This window comes from Cotesia glomerata, linkage group LG1 (genome assembly GCF_020080835.1).
Source record: "Cotesia glomerata isolate CgM1 linkage group LG1, MPM_Cglom_v2.3, whole genome shotgun sequence".
NCBI classification, from domain to species: domain Eukaryota; kingdom Metazoa; phylum Arthropoda; class Insecta; order Hymenoptera; family Braconidae; genus Cotesia; species Cotesia glomerata.
Genome location: NC_058158.1, coordinates 26779756 through 26801790, shown reverse-complemented (window position 1 = coordinate 26801790; position 22035 = coordinate 26779756). Strand labels below are relative to the sequence as shown.

General features: G+C 27.9%; 4 protein-coding genes across 4 annotated transcripts in view; 3 read left to right on the top strand and 1 right to left on the bottom strand.

Annotated features, from left to right (window-relative positions):
• LOC123268042 overlaps positions 1 to 22035 on the bottom strand; it is a 66963-nt gene that overhangs the window by 8101 nt on the left and 36827 nt on the right. The window lies entirely within an intron of this gene.
• Positions 368 to 3652, top strand: LOC123268053 (protein takeout-like). Its single transcript, XM_044732939.1, has 3 exons — positions 368 to 498; positions 2271 to 2511; positions 3124 to 3652. The coding sequence occupies exons 1-3, from the start codon at positions 432 to 434 to the stop codon at positions 3563 to 3565; spliced, it is 750 nt and encodes a 249-aa protein (XP_044588874.1). The 5' UTR covers positions 368 to 431; the 3' UTR covers positions 3566 to 3652.
• Positions 9831 to 13541, top strand: LOC123268033 (protein takeout-like). Its single transcript, XM_044732917.1, has 4 exons — positions 9831 to 10175; positions 11827 to 11919; positions 12545 to 12826; positions 12895 to 13541. Exons 1-4 carry the CDS (start codon positions 10055 to 10057, stop codon positions 13197 to 13199), a joined length of 801 nt encoding a protein of 266 aa, XP_044588852.1. The 5' UTR covers positions 9831 to 10054; the 3' UTR covers positions 13200 to 13541.
• On the top strand, positions 16652 to 20535 carry LOC123268011 (MFS-type transporter SLC18B1-like). The gene is made up of 8 exons (XM_044732895.1): positions 16652 to 17095; positions 18160 to 18255; positions 18330 to 18620; positions 18708 to 18828; positions 18907 to 19130; positions 19249 to 19424; positions 19550 to 19718; positions 19803 to 20535. Exons 1-8 carry the CDS (start codon positions 16985 to 16987, stop codon positions 20112 to 20114), a joined length of 1500 nt encoding a protein of 499 aa, XP_044588830.1. The 5' UTR covers positions 16652 to 16984; the 3' UTR covers positions 20115 to 20535.

Genomic DNA, 22035 nt, shown 5'->3' with positions numbered 1-22035 from the left:
CTATTTAGTATCTCTTTATTTTCTATTAAAGTGCTAAAGTAATAGAGGGCAAGGTTTTCGTTGTGACCTTACACTTACAAGTAAAACTATCATATCAATGATTACAATCATGCAATTTACATAACATCAACATGATAAATCGGCTATAACTAAAACTACGGCTTGTGAATTTTTGATGATTTTGTTGTTTAAGGAAAAAATAAAAAAAAAACTTATTTTATCGTTTAATGCATTGTTATAAGTTATAGTTTATAATTATTACGGAAATGTTTTGGCTTTCATTGGTATATCTGAGTGCTGAGGTTGAGAAATTATAAATAATTGTCAGCAAATTACTCGTGATAGTTAAATAACGCATTTGGCATGTATTTATCGTTTCATGTCAGAGTTTTTATGTCTGAAACTTGACGATAAATTTAGTTTCAATTAAGATGTCTTATTGTAAGTTACTTATTTTTTTGGCTCTGTTGTCGATAAGTCGATGTGCTACAGAAATTCGTGAGTTTTGTTTTTCTATTATTTTATTATTTGATTTTGGTTTAAAAATTAAACGAAACTTGGAGATGTATCCTTCGATCAGTGTATTAACACAAAATGGACTTGTGAGTCAGAGTCCTCGATGAAGAATCTAGGCAACGAGTCTATTTTCAAATAAATTATATTTTTGCCGCCGGAGTAATATGCTGATCAGGTGATCAGATAATGTCATTTTGCAATAATATTTTTTTATGACAAGTATATTCAAGATGATAATCTGTATTCTGTAAACGTTTTCATAAATTTACTGTAAAAAATTGAGTAAAAAAAGGTTTAGTTAATTCACGATATTTTAAATTTCACATTTCAACTGAAATTTTATTTTCATATCTTTAAAATTTTACTCTCAATTTCGGTTTCAAGCTTTTAGAAATAATTTTTTTGTTAGTGTACTAATAAAGATTTTTTTACTTTTTGGTATTCTTATAAGAATTCAATAATGCGTTTAATGGGACTTTTATTTATAAAAGCTTTTAGATGTTCGTAATTAAAATTCTTACACTAAAGAAAACAAGAAAAGATATAAATCGAATTTCTATTTTCAATAAGGAATAAGTTTTTTTTTTCTAAATCTGTTGAGATTCTATGTTACCTTCAACTTATTATACTGTCAATGTTATTGCAATCTAAAGTGTTTTGTACATTCATTTGTGACGATCTAAATAGTAGAGATCGCTAATTAATAACAATTAAAATAATAGTAATTATTTGCAAGTGGGGTCAACCTCTTTTTAGGCCATAACTAAGTGAAAAATTAACAGTTAAAAATTTTTTTTTTTGATTTGGCTTATTTTTACGCTCCATTTATGATAAAAAATACCGTGAAAGGAAAAAATAAAGATTTCAATAGTTTTTTTGCATTTGAAAGTTGGAAAAAATATTGGCTTTTATGTTTTTGGATAAAATTTCTATTTTATTTTTTTTTTGATTGTAATAAATTTTTTTTTTTTTTTTGAAAAATACATAAAAAACGAACAATTAAAAAAAAAAATTGATCAATTTGATCAAAAAAAAAAAAAAAAAAAAAATTTCTATGGCCAAACATAGGGCAAAATGGGGTTGACCCCACTTGTAAATAATTACCAAAAATTTTTTTTATTGTAGTAAAAATTTATTCGCTTTGCAAAAATCATAAAAATTTAATGAAATTTTTAAATTTCTCATTAAAGTATTTTTTTTTTGCATGTAAAATACAAAAAAATACGAAAAATCATTATATTTATTTAAATTTTCGATAAACATTTAATTTTGTTCATTATTAATGAACCACTCAATATGAAGAGGTTTAAAATTATATTTTGGAAATATCATTTCAAGAATTAATGTCATAAATATTAAATTGATGTGAGTTTTTTCTGTATTTTTAAATTGCTTATTAAAAAATTCGAAGTTTTAATTTTTTAATTATAAAACAGGCGCGCAGTAGCCCTATCGCATCCGGCCCTTGCTTACCAAAGCATTGGACCGGGTTCGAGTCCAGCGTACACCAATGAATATTTTCAATATTTAAGTATATTATTCTGCTCAGCCCAAAAAATAAAAAGAGTTCCAATCTCAAAAGTTTACCCCCTACCGTAGTCGCTCATGACCTTAGTAGTTTATGCGACTTTGAACAAATTAATAAAAAAAAAAAAAAAAAAAAAAATTATAAAACAAATCAGAATAATATTACTGCGAATGAAAAATAACGTTGATGCACAATTGAAAATATTTTTTATTTTTCTTTTTTGAAGCATCGTTCTTGAAAATATGTCATCACAACGATCTGCGTCTGAACGAATGTGTGAACCAAAGTGTTGAAGCTCTAAAGCCATACTTATCAGGTGGAATTCCGGAATTCGATGTTCCACCTTGTGAACCATTAAAAATTCAAAAACTTAATATGCATCGATCAGGGGGAACAGTTGCAATTACATCTAGTAATGAAAATGTTGTAATCAAAGGAGCAACAAATTTTGTGCTAAAAAAAATCAAGTAATAATTTTTAAATTATTTATAATTTTGTAACTAATGGAGTATGTATAGGTGATTTTTTTATATCTGTGATTTTTTATACATAAAGTTTTCATTTTTATCATGATATCATATTGGAAAAAAAATTATCAACTGAAGATGATGATCGAAGAAAAACCATAAAATTTTCTCAAATTTTTGAATCTTGAATGCAAATATTTTTCCTTTAATCAACTTATCTTTTTCACTTTCAATCAAAACTTTCCAACTCTTAATTAAAAGGATATTTTTTAATCAACACAAATTTTCTTTTAATGTCAATACTGAGGTTTTTTATTTGAAATTCATAATTTTTGAATAAGCAACAAAATTTTTTAGGCCATAAAACTTAATTTTTTCAACCAACAAAATATTTTAAAATTCTAGTCAAAATTTCATTAGTAACTTAAAATTTAATGCCTAAATTAATCGAGTTATAATAACATATGACTATATATTGTAAAAAATATGAAATTCTTTTAATTGAGATCATTTATAATTTTTAAATAACTTATTAATAAAAAATTCAGAGCTAAAAAAAAATTTCCGACGTGTAAATAATTATTTTAATCGTTTAATTTTCCATAATCGCAGTGTTAATCTGAAAAAGGATCAAATTCAATTAGAAATCTTCTTTCCTGAATTTTCAATGACTTCAGACTATAAAATTAATGGGAAGATTTTGATGATAGCAATCAAGGGAGAAGGCCAATTGACGGGAAACTTCAGTGAAATCACTGCTGACGTAATGATTCAGGGGGAACGCTATCAAAATAGTATTGATAACAATACCTACTTTCGAGTTCGTGATGTCTTGATAGATTTTGATGTAGGAAACGCTAGCATACATTTGGATAACTTATTTAACGGTGATCAGGCATTATCGTCAGGCATGAATTTATTTTTAAAAGACAATTGGAAAACCATTACTGAGGATATTAAACCAGGAATCGCAGATACTATCGCTGATTTATTGAAAAAATACTCGGAAAAAATATTTTCCAAATATTCATTAGATGTACTTCTGCCAGCATAAATTTACAACAATAATATTCTTTAATCTTAAAATTCATTTAACAATTATTGATGTAGCAGGTATGAAAATAAAATCAATGTATGTACTAATGTACTAATATACAAAAATTATATTTAATGTTAGATGTAAAAAATATTTAGAAAAATAATAGTGTGTAAAGAATATTATAAAAATAATAAATCGTTCTTACCGACAATTTATGGATGACAGTAACGTCATCTTGTATAAATAAAACGAAAGTTTTCAGTCATCAGTTAATATTTATCATCGATCAATTTTTTATCAATCGTTGCTAAATTAAGTTACTATTTTTCTTTACACATTGGCAGCACTGTCAAGTTGCCGATTATATCGAAAGTAACAAAATTTATTTATTCTGTAAAGATAAGTAATATAATAAAGTTATATCTACAGGCTCTTTCTTCAATAAGATAGCTGAAGAGACTGGAACGGTTGGTTGAACTCAGACGTTGAATAAGAATTTTGAAACCATTTTTCCCAGGAACAAATTAAAATTTTGAAGATGATCGTTCTTTTTATTTATATTTAGAATAAATAATTTTCAATTTAATTTTTATTATTTAGATTCATAGAACATTTACGCACATCGTAATTAACTATTTTCATATTATTTATAAGCAATTATCACAAGAATATGAAATTAAAGGAAGACTCATTGTTTTAAATTCGTATTTATTTGAACTAAGGTAGTACGGTTAAATATCAAATATGGTGTGCGACAAAGTAGGATGTAAACAACAAATGATATGGTGTAAGCGATTCAATCACACGGTAGATATTTACATCTTCGCATGCGTTCTATTTGTAATTCACGGAACATTTTTAATTACTTCATATAAGTTTGGGTAGAATTGTTAAACGTATTTTATGATTCTTCACCTGAGAAGCTACACTCAGTATTCCCGTGTAAAGTCGGTCAAACCAAACGAGTATTTCGTAATAGCTGACTACCATACAGTCTGAATTTATTCATATTAATCTTACATATACACCTATTTATACTTGTAGCTTCCACAAGACTTAGATTATATTACACTTATATATGTAGAAATCATGCATAAATTCAGAATTGAACATATTAAAAAGCTCAATATTTAGTTTTTATTATTTTAATTGACTCCAACATTTTCCCAAACACTAACACGAAAAATGAAGTCATTTTTGATAAAATTTGTATTTATAGTTTTTTACAATGTCTAAATGTGAAATCTTTTTCCAAATTTTTTTTTGTTATAATTCATTTGTTAGTAGCAAATTTTTAATAATGATCGTTTTATTTAATTAATCCAATAATAATAGTAAAAAATTCTTATAGAAAATAGTAATTTAAAAAATTAAAATTTTTTAAAAGAACAAAATCTAAAAAATGTAATTTTTTGACTTTATCAGAATTTCTTTTATTAATTCTTGATAAAATATTCTAATTAACAATTCCGGCTAAAAAGTAACATAAAAGTTTTGCTTTAAAAATATTTAGATAAATTAAAATTTTTTCTCTGTATCATTAATGTGTAACATAACGAAAACATTATAGCAAGGAATAATTAAATCTTTATTATAATATTCATTGAAAAAATTAGCATTTGTTCATTGATAATTATAGTTTATAAGTTACAAGTAAGTTTTAGTTATATGCCTTTGGTTATATGGCTACAGTTATAGTCGTACACGTATGGTATGATTCTCGCTATTGCGGCAACACTAATTTCCTTTTTATTTCAAATATTAAATTACTACGCCAGTAGTTAACTGTCAAGACATTATTTACTCTAACTCTTTATACATTAGTGATCCACCTGTTACTGCTCCGAGATAATGTGCTATGTACTACTTATGGTAGAGTACACGCAAAATGTATTTGAAAAAAACTTTTAGTCAGTAACATTTAACATTTTTTTTTTATCTTAGTTACTTTTTTTTGTAAGTAATTACTAATTACTGATTGTAATTATACATCACTTTGTAGTATTTTGAAACATTTTAAATTGTAGAGCTAATTGTTTTAAATCTATATACAGGTAGTAGCTGAAAGAGAAGGTAAATATTCTCTGCATGAACTTCTATAAAATATTATTATTGTGCATGCTTGTATGAATGACGATGCAATACAGATATACAATAATATAATCTCTGAGTTGACATTTTTGATAAAGAAAAAAAATAATAAATTTACGCTACATTGAGACACTACAGAAAGAAGACGTATAAGAAATTGAATAAACATTAAGATCCCGAGTCAGAATAATGAACCTACATAAGTCTACATGAACCTACATGAGCCTAAAGGACAGTTTTTAATTGTTTCGATCGATATTTTTATCTTTAATTGTTTCCCCTCGCGGTTTTTCAAATACCGTAAATTTTCGGTATTAATGCGTTTACTGTAAATTTACCGTTATAATTCTGAAATAATACGGTATTTCTGTGGTCATTTTGGCCAGTTTTTTTACTATAGTTATGCAGCATTTCTACCGTACTTTTGCTGCAAAGTTCAGAAATAATACTATGAAATTACTGTAAAACTCTAGAACTTTTACCGTAAAAAATCTATGTATTAACTATAATATAACTGTAATTTTAAAATAATAAAATCGTATTTCTACGGTAAAAATACCAAATATATACTATAATTTTGCCGCGTTTATACTGATATAATTAAAGATATAATGCTTTCTACCGTAAGATGGACGGCTGTGTTTATTACTCGGTGAGTCTTATTAGGTGACTGAGTATTTAGATATGGATAGTGTCTCTGATAGCTCAACTGGTAGAGCCTTCGGCGCGTAACTAAATGATCCGAGTTCGAATCCCGGTCTAGACTAAAAAAAATTATTAATAATAATAACAATCGAGAAATTAGTTTATCAACCTCTTGAAAATAATTCACGATAATTTATAATATTATAAAAAAAAATTTCAAGCTATTGAATAATAGTAGTAAAGCAGCATATTTTTGGTATTTTGCCGGTAATAGAAAGTAGGGATCTTCTTTTCCGGTTTTTTGCTGCAATAATGCCGCAGATATACAGTAAATATGCGGTATATTTACGGTTTAAATGCTGTAAATATACCGTAACTTTTCTATTGTATTGCCATAAATATTCTGAATTTATTTCGTAATTTTTTCATAATAATTCGACAAAAAAACTGGCTAAAATAACTGAAGTATTACGGTAAAAATACAGCATTTATATCGTATAAATACCGAATCTTTACGGCATTTCCAAAACCGTGAGGGTCGATTGATCAATATAACCTCGCAAAATACACTTATACCAATATTAAATAGTACAATACAAATAAATTTAAATAGTAACTAAAAATTTATTGATAAAAAAACTTAAAAATTCAATTTATAAATTGAATAATATCAATCACAACAATTGAAAATTATTCTGTAGGCTCATGTAGGTTCATGTAGGCTCATATAGGTTCATTATTCTGATTCGGGATATTATTTGATATCGCAATAAATTAAGTGTCCAAAATGATGGTGATCTAAAGATTAAGGTTATATGAGTAAATTTTTATCAAATAATCATGATCATGATTTATTCAACAAAATGGTGATTAAATACATGAAATACATATAAGTGGTATCATTGAGAAGTAAGATTGTTTTACAATTGACATTTTTGTTCTAAAAATACTGAAAATAGCGAATGAAAATTGATACAATAGACAGTTGTTTTTATAATTGAATAATTGTAATATTGTTAATGATATTTAACGTGAATAATTGAAAGATGTCTTAGTTAAGAAAAATAATTTCTTAAGGTCAAAATTAAAAATGTGTTATCATTATCATAATATTCAGAGGTAAAAAATACATGATGTGAATAAATTATATGAATAATTTTAATAATAATGACTTAAGAAACTTTGACAAGTGAAATAAAATTGTTTCCTGTCTGACAAGGTGAAAAACAAGTGTTACTATTTTGATCAGTTTATTTTGATGATTGTAGTAAATTTCATTTTTTCAATAATTTTTCACTTTCTTTTGATATAATTATATGGGAACTACTTTTTTAAATAAAGGTTTTGAATTTTTGTGACAACTTTCACAAAAAATAATAGAAAATTACTTAATATTTTTGAATGTACTGTTGAAAAATAATCGAAGTTATTCACTTATCTGATTTTCGAATTCTATCTGTACGTAACAATGGATACAAACCAAATCTTATTAAATCATTACTTCCTAGTATAAAAAAAATTGTTAAAAAATGTTCACAGCTTGTAACATCAAAACGTGAAACAATTACGAACATTTTTTTAACTTTTCTCGAACAATTTTATGACTTTTTTTATCAGTCACACAAGACGAAGTTATTATTCGAGTTGGTTAAATTTCGTTCTAAATAAGTCATTTTCAACATTTTTTGGACAATTCTTAAACAAATTTTGATACGTGATTGTTAGATGTAACTTAGGACAACTTGAAAACAGGTTTTTTTTCTGTGTGACTAAGAAAAAAGTCATAAAAATGTTCACAAAATGTTTAAAAAATGTCTAAAAAAAACGTTACAAAATTCTAAAAATTTATCGATCAATCCAGACTCTGCATGTCTCAAAGCATTCTCGATTTTTTGTTAGGTGTTCAAAAAATGTTCGTAATTATGTCACGTTTTGATGTTACAAGCTGTGAACATTTTTTTAACAATTTTTTTTTCTACACGGGAAGCACTGATTTGATAAGATTTGGTATTTGAGTTTATCATGCTTTCTTAGAGAGAAATCGACTTAAAACTTTCGAATATTAGAATTTTTTTGAAACACAGTACAAACAATCTTTTAGACAATTCAATTTATCACTTAGTAATTTCGAAAGTGAAAAGATATTGTTACAATATATTTAATATCATGTTAATTAATTATAAAGAAGAATATGTTATTCAAAAAAAAATTTTTATTAATGTTTTTCTATATCTATTTTCCAGGTAAAATTTATTTGATTATTGAGAATTCTTTTAACCGATGATCTGACGCATTAATTTTTTATATATGGACAATTTTATTGATAATAACTCAATGAAATCATTTTTTTTTTTCTTAATAAACATTAGCATTTTCTAAAAGAAGTATTACGCAGTTAATTTTTTTGGGTCTGAAGTTATTTATTGTGAGATAAATTTACTTATTTTTCTTGATGGTAATCACAAAAATTGTTGAAAAAAGTTTCAGCTCAAGATATTATCACTCAATTTACTTGAAATTTATCGCATATTTTTTGTATAATTGAACCTTTATCGACCTTTTCATTTTGATTTATGGTTTAAAAAAAACATGTGTTGTTTTCTTTTTCATTTATATTTGACATGAGTCACAATGACAAGAAGAAAATGAAAATCTTTTACGCGTGATTGTTTTCAATTAAAAATAATTCACTCGAATTGAAAAAATTTTTCTTTTTCATCCCTATGAAATTTTATTAAATTTCTGAAAAAAAAAATTTTGTTTTTATTTTCTTATTTAACTTGAATATTTTTTCAAATAAGATGTATTACGATATTACTTCTGTGTTTTAAGTTCGTTGCTTTAATTTTTGTTTAGAAATGACCGATACGAAAATTTAAATTTCTAAAATATTCTGATCAATTTTCAATACATTAAATTATAGCTTATTATAAATCGAAAAATTTTAATAAAAAATTAACTGAAATAAAATTTCCCAAGAAATAAAAAACGTTCTTTTAGGAACAAATACTTATTATTATCTTTATAGTACTCTGTTAAATATTTTGAAAATTTAAGTTTTTAATAATTTTTAGTGAATCATTGTTTATTTTATAAATTTAGTTTCTGTATATTGAGCTTTGATAAGTTCGAGTCAATTATTTCCACTTAAGATGACATTTTTTTTTTAGTTTCGGTTCAAAATTTTCTGGTCAGTTAATTTGCTATCTATTACTATTTTCTACTGAATGAGTAATGTATCTTCTTTTATTAACAATCGTATAGCACTCATTTTCTTCAGATTACTCAAAACTCGAGCATCAAACAATAATTTAACGATACAGTTCTTGAAATTGACGTCACAAAACAACTACTAACTAAAAAGTAATAAATAAAAGAATGGTAGCGAGAAAGAGAAGGCACAATCAAACCCAGGTATTTGTAAGGGAGTTGAAATTATAAGAGTAGGGGATCTCGCATATAAGAGAATATGATGGAGAGTTGTCTTCAGTATATATTACAAAACAACAACGTTCTTCCTCTCACTTTTTATATTAGATTATGACTTTAATTTGTGCATAAAAAGTTACTTCCACAACAATGTCTTAGTCTATGTTCTTAATATTTACTCTAATAAATTTTGTTTTAATTAACAACTATTTTATTATCGTTACCATTAGTGACAACTATTATATTGTAACAATATAATTATCAGTATTGAATATAATAATTAAAAATTGTGCTTAACCAAATTTTGTGATACTAGATAAATAAAAGTGAAATTACAAAATGAAGATTGTTTACATTCTTATTTTTTTGGGATTCGTTTGGGAATCTACGTGCCAAGATCCTAGAGTGCTTCGCGTACGTCAAACAAATCCAGGTGACAATGAGCCAAATTTTGTTACACGTGAGTAGATCATTTTATTAATTAAGTTGATGTTAACAAAAACAATTTCATAAAATCATTTATTTTTTAACAAGAACATTTTTTTATTGTGTTGATTCCATTCTACAGAAAAATTCTGAAACAAAAATTTGTTAATTTTCAAAATTTTCTCACACTAATGTATAGAATAAACTTTCAAGTATTATTTTACTCTTCTGATAAACTGTGTTTTGTTTTGATTGCCCGCAACGGTTAGTTAAAATTGAAAAAAGTTATTACGTTGAATCAAAAAATTATTTTTGATGTAAAATTATTTTCGTCGAAATATCTTTTTTTTTTATATTTATAATATAAAAAACTAATAGAAAAGAAAATTTCGGGGCCAAATTAGATAAATGTTTTTTATCATATTGAAATGAGCCAACATTTAATCATTTTTGAGTGTTTGATAAAGATTAATTTATTCATTAAAAACTTTTAATTGTCTGCTAACTTCAAGATCAGAAATTTTCAATGTACAATTAAAACCATATTCTCTTGAATAATTGAAAACTGAAAAAAGTTTTATGGGTCAAGAATTTAAAATAATTTTTTTGTCAATAAACAAAAAAGATTCCTTGACGAAAAAACGATCACTCATTTCCGTTGTAATAAATCAGTGAAAGATTTCTGGTTGAACTTTATTTAAATAAACTTCAAAAATAATTGAAAAAAGAATTTATGATTATGGAAAAAAAACATGTGTTCAACCTTATTTTGTCCCAAATTTTTTTAACTTTTTAGTAATAAATAAAAAACTTTTTTTGATAAAAGTAAACTAATCTACTTGCAAATAATCAATAAAATGTTTTATAATATCAATAAAACTGGTTGATTCGCGTAATTGTATAATAGTTATGAACGATACGTAACATTACTTAAGATATTACTTGTAATACATTTGTATAGGTGTATGTATATATTGACAATAGAGTTGTCGATGGTTGAAAAGTGATGAACCGAGGAGAGCAATGAACAAGTTATAATGGCACGTGTGGTGCAACACCAATGTTCGGCGTGGCGAAGGTTATGTCAGAGTTTTACGTAATAATACCGACGGAACTTGTTGGAGAAAGTCGGTTGTACTTGAAGTTTCAGAAGTATTACCGTATAACTCGCAACTACCACAACAAACTCATGGCTTCACATTCCGAAGAGATTGAATAAAGAAAGTTTTATGACGATATTTAAGTTACTAATTTTTTTCATATCTATGACAAATTTTATGTTGACTCTTTTTTCACGCAGATACTCCGTTAACAGGTTACGGCAGACCATCAATTAGTATTCTTCACGGTTTACGTAACAGGGGTTTAATGAAAAAAAAAAAAAAAAAAATAAACCTGGTTGATTTAGATTGTAATAGAGTATTACGTTGGATGCATTAAAAAATTTTTTGGTGATGATTGACTTAATAGAACCGGAAGTGAAAGCAATTGCGTAAATTCCGTAGAAATAGGGAAATAAAGTTTGATTTAATAAATCAGTCTAACGGAAGAGTCGTTAACTATTCTCAGAATGTGCCCATTGGTTTACTTCATGATTATTATATTATTTGCATGAGTTTTTGTATTTATTACTTATCAACACACATTATTATTCGATTGCTACCATGTTTGCTTTTTACTTCTAGCTGAATACATCCTGCCATGTAGTAGAAGTGACCCGCAGATTGAGGTTTGCATTCAGAAGGCATTTAATCACTTGAAGCCGTACTTGGTTAAAGGTAAGCCAAAACAAAAATAAAAGTCTAACTTCAATGTAGGTGTCGACACTTTTTATCAACACAGGTAGTTTAACTTGGAAAAATATATTTGCTATCTATTTAATAATTAATTGTAAGTTTGAAATCAATTTCTTTAGATTAAGAGGTAAATTTTCATTTCGTGTTCGAAAAAAAAAATTTTCATAAATTTTTTTTTTTTTAAATACAATATTTAACTAAATCAATTGATTTACTTCTGGCCAGATGAAGAAAATCAATTATTGATTAAATAAGCTGAAATGTTGAAAGAAGTTTAGATAAAATGCAAATTTATAATTAAAAAAAACATTGCAGAAGTGTTAATGATATATTTTTTTAAAAGTCTTAGTTTTTGAAATTTTATCATTAACTAACCAAATTTTATGCTTAAATAAGGAAATTTTTATTGATGAATGTGTTTTCAAAAATTTGTGTTTTTTCTAATTGAATGCATGCATTAAAAAATGAATTATACAAGAAATGTACTTGACGTGTTTGGGAAAAAAAATGAATAGTATATTTTAACAAAAAATTCAAATGATCCATGATTTGATTAATTGAAAAAGTAAAATGGAAATTTGTTATAAAAAATTTCTAAACTTTGCAGGTATCCCGGAATTGGAATTGCCACCAATTGAACCATTAGTAATTCCGCAACTAGGGATGGAAAATGGCCAGGGGGCAGTTCGGGTTAGAGCGCTATTCACCAACATAACAACTTTAGGATCCGGGAACTATACTGTCAGCAAAGTGCGCGCTGATTTGCGCAACCTGAGAGTCGATTTGCAGCTCAGTATCCCAAAAATAGAGATAAAAGGAAACTATGACGTAAACGGAAAAGTTCTTCTCTTCCCGATTCAGAGTCACGGCGACTTTTGGGCTCTCTTTGGTGAGACTTCGTCTTAGCCTTTAAGCTGAATTCATTTAATTAATGTAATTGAATTTAATCCCGGACAGGTAATGTTGAGGCAATCGCAAGAGTTCAGGGAGTCGAAGAACTGAAAAATGGAGTCAGGTACATGAGGATAGCTCGTCTCTTGATCGATTTCAGCTTGGGAAGCGCACGGTTCCGCGTGCACGACCGTCTTATGGGAAATAACGTGATTGGGCAAGCAATGAATCAATTCCTTAATCAGCATGCAAGGGAGATTATTGAAGAAATGAGACCAGCAGCCAGCGCCAGTATTGCTGAACACTTTATGTCTTTCCTTAACACTGCATTTACGAAAGTTCCACTTAAGGTTTGGCTTCACGACACGTAAATTATCCATTAGTTTTCTGTTATTCTTTCTGTTTTTTTATCACTCAGTACTTTTTGCTTCCTATCAGACATTTTTCTCTACGAGTCACGCAGCAGAGCTGAGATTGCGTGATGAGTGAGAGTGAGAAATCATTTATTTAATTAGAATTAGAAAGAAAAAAAAGAAAACAAGTTATTCTACTTCGTCATTTGTACATTTAATTTGATTAGTATCAATTTCTTTCATAATTAATTCATTGGTCATTCTCAGTCCTTCTATTTTTATTTTAATTGTTTATTTACTGTATAATTAAGTCAAACCATGTAAAAAGAAACCTTTCGTGTATAAATATTAAATTTTATATAAAAAATTAAAAGTCCATTAATTATAAATACAATAAAGCTAGCTGGTGAGTATTTTCTTTGTCTTAGAATAAGTTGACCAATAAAATAGCTCTTCTGTATACGCAATCACAATACAGTATAAGGAATATGCATGATTATTATTTTAATAATAAATTTAATGACTAGTTTGTGGACAAATCATTTATTTTATTTAGTAAATAATTATGGTAACTTGAGTCCGTCGATAATCTTCATTTGATTTGTGGTCTTTACGATAAAATTATTATTGTATAGTTTAGTACAAATAAATAAGAATATTAAAAATATCCGCCGGCTATTTATTTGCATAATTCGAAGCTCGTAAATAGAAATTATTATGAAATCGCTACATTGGTATTATTGTTAGAGTATTTTACAACGACTAAGTAGTGAAAGTTTTGTATCATAAATAATGTTTGTTATATTATTAAGTAGCGCATGGGATTTATCTTGGTTATTTTTTAAAATTACTGTTCATTTTAGCAGGTATAAATTAGGAAATGTTTATATTATTGTAAAGTTATCCTTTTTATGCGATCGTGAAGCAAAAGATTATCTTTATGATCATAAAGAAAGTAGGAGATGAGATAATAATTTTAAATTATATTTAATCATTTCAAAGATGTTTTTATAAACAATTATGATGTAACGATCAATTGTTTACGGTAGTTTATCGTAAGAAAGAGTTTTTGAAGAAGTCTATTCATTTCTTAAACGTGTGTATCAGTCAAAAAACATATCAGAGAACAATGAAGATATATATTTGTTATTTAAAATAAGAATTTATATAAAAAAAAAAAATTTTGATTCAAGAAAAATATTCTCTTCCGAATTTCATTCCTGTTTTGAGATATTAAGTTCTCTTAATTCAAGAAATTCACTCTTTTCATAAATTTGTACACAAATTTATCCTCAATAATTTTTAACTTCCCGCTAAGAAAATTGAAAATTTTCAAAAATCGGGAAGTTATTGGTTTTACCCCGTTTTTCGAAAATCGAGTTTTCATCAGATCTCGACGTTTTGAGGTCCTAGGAAGCTTTCCTGACTATTCCCGCGAGGGTGTCACTGTGTGTGTGTGTGTGTGTGTGTGTGTGTGTGTGTGTAAACCTCTTATAACTTTTGAACGGTTGAACCGATTTCATCGCGGTTGGTGTTATTCGAAAGGGCTTCGCCAAACTTAGATTTTCTGATAATTTGAACCGATTCGGACTGATAGATTTTGAGAAATTTAAAGAAATCTAAAAAAAAATAGGAAAAAAAAATTTTTTAGAAGTGGTTTTTTTGGAATAACTTTCAAACGGCTCTACCGATCGATTCCAAATACTAATCAGCTCTCAACCTTGAAAAACCACGTCGATCGCCGCCAATCCGGTCAAAATCGGTTGATTTGTTCGAGAGATATCGTGAACGAAAGAAAACCGAAAAAAGTGTTTTTTCGGAGTTACTCCGAAATTTCTAGTTTGACCAATTAAAACTTAGAAATTCTTTATGAGGCTTAAAAAACTGCGTAGAATGACGCCAACCGCGTAAAAATCGGTTCATTCATTCAAAAGTTATTGCGGTTTGAAAATTCAAAAAATAGTGTTCTATGAAACTTCTATCAGACTTTTGAGCTCAAAGAGCTCAAAAGCATAGAAAAGGTATCTTTTTGAGCTCGGAGAGCTCAAAACAACACACAGATTGTATTTTTGAGCTCGAAGAGCTCAAAAAAAGCGGCGTTATTAACGGAATTAGCGGGAAGTTGCAGGGATGGCCTTTAGGGTCAACCGTTTTCCTATTTTTTTTTGCTTATAACAGCCGGTCCCTACGATTGCAGCTTTATATTTCTCTCCTAGACAAAGAAGAGTTTTGAAAAAAAAAAAAACGCTCTGCTACGTAATAGAATTTTTAATTATCTATTTCGTAGCAGAGTGTTTTTTTCGAAATTCTCATTTGCTTAAAAGAAAAACATAAAACTGCAATAGCTTTATAATCATGAGTGCAACAAGGATAGCACCGTTTCTTGCAGTAAGTGCGACGCGAGAAAAAGAGGGGATCGGCTGTTAATAATGAGTAAGAGTAATTTCAGTGGGCTGATTATGCATATAACAAACTTTTGTAATTTAATATTGCTGAAATTTCAACCAAAATTTTTGGTCACAATTGGGATGATGAATTTCTATTCCATAGATTTTTATCACTATTATTGGCTGAGGGATTTTGTAATGTTTTATTAACATTTTAAAAATTTACGGGAAAACCGTTTTCGAAAAGCTCGAAAATATGTAAATGATTATGTATGCGAAGTGAAATATGCCTTTGTAACGAAAAAAATCCAAATCAAGCTTAAATTTAATATTGCTACAATTATAGAAACTGAATGAAAATGAGAGTAATATATTTCTGCATTATATTCATCAACATTTTTTAGTTTTTTTTTCTGCACAATAAAAAATTTTTCGTCATTGTGTAAAGTGTAAAAATGTTTGTGTAGAATTTAACATTTTAGTGTGTAGAATTTAACCTTTTAGTATGTTGATTCAACACAAATTGTGTAAAAAAAGTCATCAACACAAATTTTTGTGTTAAATTTGACGAAAAATTTTTTACTGTGTGTTATTTAGTGAATTATTCAACTGATATTATTTGTTTGCAATAATAATGTGATGAATTAATGATTAATAGCTACAAACAGCTTAACTCTGTGATCGAGCAATAAATCATAATATAAATAAATAAATAAATAAATTATCATTCTTCGATATTATACCTATTGAAAAAATTGTTAAGCGGATGATACATATTTTTAAATTTGTATATATAAATATTACTATTTTTAAACTATTTATATACTGTATTAATTTGCTGAGTATTAAATTTTATTTGCTCATTCTATTAATACCACAGATTATACATTATTATCTCAAATGTTATTACTTCGCATGTGATTTATAACTAGAAATTTTCAAACTAATTTATTTTATCAAAATAATCGATTTTTATTTAGTATAACTATATATCATTTTTATTAGTTTTATCACCCTGAATTTAATAGATGCATTAAATTTGTTCAATATTGATTTTTCTTTAAATGTTTACGTTAATGTAAAAAATGTTAGGATATCCGCCTCAAGACCACGCTTAGTCTGTATGTTTCGATAATAAATTAGTATTATCATCAATGCTCGTATCTCCAGAACTTTAACCCTGGCGTCACTTTTAAGTTTAAAGTATTATTAGGGGTAACGTCGACACAGACAGACCAGTTTGTAATTTCTTTTAAAGTGCAGCATTTTTTATTTTATATTTATTGTTCAATTATTACTTATAGCCAATTAATTTTATGTAAATCAATTCTTAGACTGATTTCATTTCATACTTCCTCTCTATATTGTTTACTGAAAAAAATTTTTTGTATATCGTGAAATTTAATTTTTTTAAAAATGGTAGGTAATTTTACTAAGAGACAGTGGCTTACTCTTATTGTTATTAGTATTGCAGACTTTGCAAATGCTATTTGTGTATCATTACAAGCACCGTTTTATCCCCGAGAGGTGAGTGAATAATGTTTCTCAGAATTTTTTTCATAATTATTTTTACTGAAATAGTTTTATATAATTTTGTGTGTGAGAAAAATAAAACTGATCATCCACAAATTTTCATGCATCAGAGATAAATAAGACAGTTTATTTTTTACTCGTTTAGACCGCTAACGCGATTGATAATTCGATAAAAATAAAATTAAATTACCATTAATATTTATCGAATGTGATACTCAATGTAGTAGAATAATTTAAACTCATCTCCGAATTAACATTACTGATAAAATAATTACTGTTGATGAATATTAGGTCAAAAAGTCTCAATAAAGAGAAACTTCAAAGTATTAAAGATAAATTTGATACATCATATTAAGATTTGATAAGTTTTAATGGCCCAGACACTAATTAATCAAATAAATATAAATAAAAATGTATCTTTTTTCCGAAGAACGAATCAATTTTTATTATTTTTTTGTTGTTCCTTCATAATATAATTATGATTCTTTATTCATTATAATTTTTTGACTCAGAAAACTTTTCAAAAATTTCCAATTATTCTGATAATAAAATTTTCTTTTCCTTTAATTTTTTTCCTCACTATAAAAATCGGGAGTGAATTGAAAATGAATTTTACTACGCATTCACTCCCGTCACTCGGAGTACTGGAGTGAAGTAATTGGACACTCCGGATTTGGAGAGAATCTAGAGTTTTTTTCAGCGGAGTAGTTTCGGAATAAATCTGGATTTTGATCCGGAAAACATCCGAGTACGGAGTTTTTATACTAAAATCGATATCTGTTTAACTAAAACAAGTTTTATGTGCCAAATTATTTTTTCTCGTCAGTATAAAATATAAATAAAGAAATATACTCAAAGTTATTTTTTAATTTTATTCAAAAAAAAAAAAAAAATAAAAAATTTACTCCGGATATAATTTAAATCCGTCTTTGGAGTGAATTGTACTCCTGGAGAGAGTTAAATTTAAATCAATTGAAAATCATCCCTTACGCATTCACTCCGAAAATTTTTAATTTAAATTATGTAATAATATGTTAATAATAATAAATTTAATTCAGGCAGAGAAAAAAAATGCATCACCGTCAGAGTATGGGCTTGTATTTGGAATTTTTGAGCTCATTGTTTTCCTCATCAGCCCTGTATATGGACAACACGTTAGTAGATTCTGTTACCTACTTCACATAAAATAAAAAAATTTTTCAAAATTTAATCCGATTCTTACAAATAGTTGAATAGGATCGGACCCAAGTTACTTTTCAACGGTGGAATTTTAACAACAGGCACTTGTGCTATATTCTTTGGACTTTTGGACAAGGTTGACGGACACTATCCTTTCATAGCTCTTTCCTTTATTATAAGAATATTGGAAGCGTTTGGGAATGCTGCTTTTCTCACGGCCAGTTTTGCCATAATTGCCAAGGAATTTCCTGAAAACGTCGCTACAACATTCGCGAGCCTCGAAACATTTTTTGGACTTGGACTTATTGTCGGTCCAACTGTCGGCGGTGCTTTGTATCAAGTATTTTAACTTATTATTATTATCATCGATGATTAATACCACAAAAATTGAAAATTTTTAGCAGCAATATTTTTTTGTAATTCTTAGATCGGTGGATACACATTGCCATTTGCTGTTTTGGGTTCTGCTCTTATTGTTGCAGCAATTATGACAGCTTTCATCCTTCCGATGCACAATGATTCAGATCAAGATTCTCCGAAATTCGGTGGTAAGTTTTAATTTCTAAGCCCAAGTAAACAGAAAAAGGTATGCATAAATATTTTTACAAATTGGAAAAATTTTGTAGGGTACTCAAAAGTATTAAGAATTCCGGGTGTGTTAGTATCAACGGCTTCAATAATGGCCACAAGTATGAGCATCGGCTTCCTTCAGGCAACTTTAGAACCTCATTTACGGCAGTTTGATTTGAGTCCAGTCGTTTTGGGGTTGATGTTTGTGCTTAATGGAGGCACTTATGCTCTTACGGCGCCCGCTTGGGGATGGTTGTGCGACCGGCGAATGCGACCCAAAGTAATTAAAGAGTATTTACACTGTTTACTTATTTAATATCATATCATCATCCTATTGCTATCTTATTTTTCACAAAAACAGGTGACATGAAGCCAAACTGAATTCTTATTCTTTGTAGCTAGTCACTATTATAGGCTGCGTCTTAATAATGATCGGATTTTCTTTAATTGGACCAGCACCTTTTATTCCATGCCCTACAATCATTTGGGTAACAATCTGTGGTCTGGTTACCCACGGGATCGGTTTATCTGCTCAGTTGGTCGCAGCTTTCTCTGACGCTCTACAAACAACCATGTAAGTTACTTTACCAGTCGTCAATATGTACCAAGATCTACTTTACTTTCAGACAGTCAAAGTTTTGTAGTTAAGCCAAAAACAATTTTAAAACATTTTTTAATAAAAATTTTTCTTTTCTTTAGAGCACATGGATTTCCAAATAATTTTGAGACTTATGGATTAATCAGTGCACTCTGGACAAGTTCTTTTGCTCTTGGTGCTTTTATTGGTCCTAGTCTTGGAGGAATCCTTCTGGACAATATAAATTTCCGTAACGCCTCCATGTTTATCGTCATCCTTAATTTATTAGTGGCAAGTACACTTATTGAATATAAATGTTAAATTTATGCTCATTCAAAATTACCTAGCCGTAAATAACAAACCATATTTCGACAGGGAATAGCTGCATCAGTATTCGTCATCTGTTGTTCACGAAATCCGAAACCATTTACGGAAGTAAGCTCCGAAAGAGAGTCACGGGCGTCTTTAACAGATAGCGGTAGATCCCAAAGTACAAGCTTGTTTACAAGTGAACTCGATAATCAAAATATGCCCATCGATAGGCCCAGCGGAATGAATTCTCTAATGGCGTGTAACAGCTATTCTAATCGCGCTGGTGCTTGGTCAAGGGCGTCCTACAGCGGTCGTTACAGTTACAACTACGGATCATTGGATGCTAAACAATATTTACTAGAAAGGACAACTTAATGCAAAAATAAAAAGCTAAACTAAACTATAATATAATCTAACTGTACATATTTGCATTTTTAATTAGCTATCATTTTTATGTTAATGTTAAAGATGTAGTAAATTAATTCTTCAAACAAAACAATGCTAGTAACTCGAGCTGAGTGATTTTCACTGAGATTGTTCGCTGCCAATTGCCAAGTCTTAACTTAAATCCACATGAAATTCCAATGCGTTCGCCGCGCCTTCACACAATAATATAATATAAATGCATGTGCTTGTAACTTCACAGCGCACCCAAATCTTTGTACCATTGTAAAAACAATCTGTTCTATTTATGTCAATAACTGTTTGGAAATAATTATTGGAAATTGCTGCTTCAATGAATTTTTGTCATAATTGTAAATCATAGATTTAATGAAGACAATAAATAAAAGAAAAATACAGTCATCAAGTATGTTCAATATGTCCATACATTGATAAATGATAAGTCAGCGCACAGAAGAAAAGAATCGATTCTTAGAGTGTGCTTAAGAATTGCGTTAGATATAAAGTATATATTGAAGTGTACATACTTTGTACATACATATACTTGCTAACGCAATAACGAACATTCCCTATTCTCTAAACCGGCGTGTTCGCTCATGTGCATCGACCCGCCCGGAAGCTGGTTGCTATTCTGCTTAATACATAACACACCGGTGTCTATGTACATTTAATTCAGATGATTCAATAATAAAATATCCACCATTTACGGAGTTATTTTTATAAGTTTCATATAACTCAGTACACGTGTAATTTGGGGTCAACACTTTTTCTTATTTAAAAATTTTCTTCTATTTGGAATTGGAATGCGCTTTTTTTGTTTATCTGTACGTTTATGTAATTCATGCTCGAGATAGTTACATATTTAAATATGAATAAATATGAATGTACGCTGCTTAAAGAAAGGTTGTTCTTTTCAGTTGGTTATTCGGCTGTTTAATTACTTTAGCAAATGAATTGTAAGTGTAAGTGAAGGATATAAGACAAATTAGCGCCTCTGGGTGTATCCATGTGCATCGGCATAATCGGATTTTATTTTGTTCCACGTAATAACACTGCTATGAGAATAGTTAGGCGTTTTTTTTGCTATGCATCGTTCTTTTCATCTGAAAAGTCATTGTCCTTAGTGTCATTGAATTCTCAGTTTAATCAAATAGATGGTTTTATTTTTTTCATTTGTAGATATTGTTTTGATAATAAGTAAATAGTTTTTTATTTGCATAACTCTTATTATACTTGGCCCAAGTAGCTTGGGATTCATTTTTCGTGGCCCTGATTGCAATAAACCCTTTGGTCCTATTAGTGTATGTTATTTTGATTCACTTTTTAGAGCTTGTTTACATTTATCTTTTTTATCAATTCAAAAATTTTTAATGAAAATTCATAAAACTTTTGTCGTAGAATAATTTTAAAAAATATCAAAATGAAAAATTGTATTAAAATATTGTTATAATACAATTTGAAAAAGAACTATTTTTTCTCGAAAGTTAAAACTTAAAAGTAGATAAACTAAAAAATTTCTTAGAGGACATATAATTATATAAATTAGTTTGACTTAAATAATTAAAAATTTTAAGATCAAGCTTGTTAAGAAAACTTTCAGAATAAGTAATCGGTTTAATAACCAGTAAAAGTGTTATCTTTAATTGAAACATAGCGATAATTATAGGAAGAAAGTTGAAATATGTATTTAAAAAGCAGGTGTGATATTGAAATTTTATATTAACGAAAGTTTATCAAAGTAGGTTTATATAATTAAAAGAGTGCACATAAATTACTCGTGAATTGACTTATTGCTTTAGTATTGGGCGTAAAACAATAATGCACTTCTAATAAGAGTTAAATGTCATCGATGAAAGTTGTTTCATGACAACTTGTACAAGTAAAGTGTAAAAAT

What these genes read in the sequence shown, in the direction of transcription:
- LOC123268011 (XM_044732895.1), top strand. Translation starts at nt 16,985, where the DNA reads ATGGTAGGTAATTTTACTAAGAGACAGTGGCTTACTCTTATTGTTATT. An exon ending in GCCCTGTATATGGACAACAC is followed by an intron (nt 18,256 to 18,329) that starts GTTAGTAGATTC and finishes TCTTACAAATAG; the next exon opens with TTGAATAGGATCGGACCCAA. An exon ending in TCATCCTTAATTTATTAGTG is followed by an intron (nt 19,719 to 19,802) that starts GCAAGTACACTT and finishes ATATTTCGACAG; the next exon opens with GGAATAGCTGCATCAGTATT.
- LOC123268033 (XM_044732917.1), top strand. Translation starts at nt 10,055, where the DNA reads ATGAAGATTGTTTACATTCTTATTTTTTTGGGATTCGTTTGGGAATCT. An exon ending in GAAGCCGTACTTGGTTAAAG is followed by an intron (nt 11,920 to 12,544) that starts GTAAGCCAAAAC and finishes TAAACTTTGCAG; the next exon opens with GTATCCCGGAATTGGAATTG. An exon ending in CGACTTTTGGGCTCTCTTTG is followed by an intron (nt 12,827 to 12,894) that starts GTGAGACTTCGT and finishes AATCCCGGACAG; the next exon opens with GTAATGTTGAGGCAATCGCA.
- LOC123268053 (XM_044732939.1), top strand. Translation starts at nt 432, where the DNA reads ATGTCTTATTGTAAGTTACTTATTTTTTTGGCTCTGTTGTCGATAAGT. An exon ending in TCGATGTGCTACAGAAATTC is followed by an intron (nt 499 to 2,270) that starts GTGAGTTTTGTT and finishes TCTTTTTTGAAG; the next exon opens with CATCGTTCTTGAAAATATGT. An exon ending in TTTGTGCTAAAAAAAATCAA is followed by an intron (nt 2,512 to 3,123) that starts GTAATAATTTTT and finishes CCATAATCGCAG; the next exon opens with TGTTAATCTGAAAAAGGATC.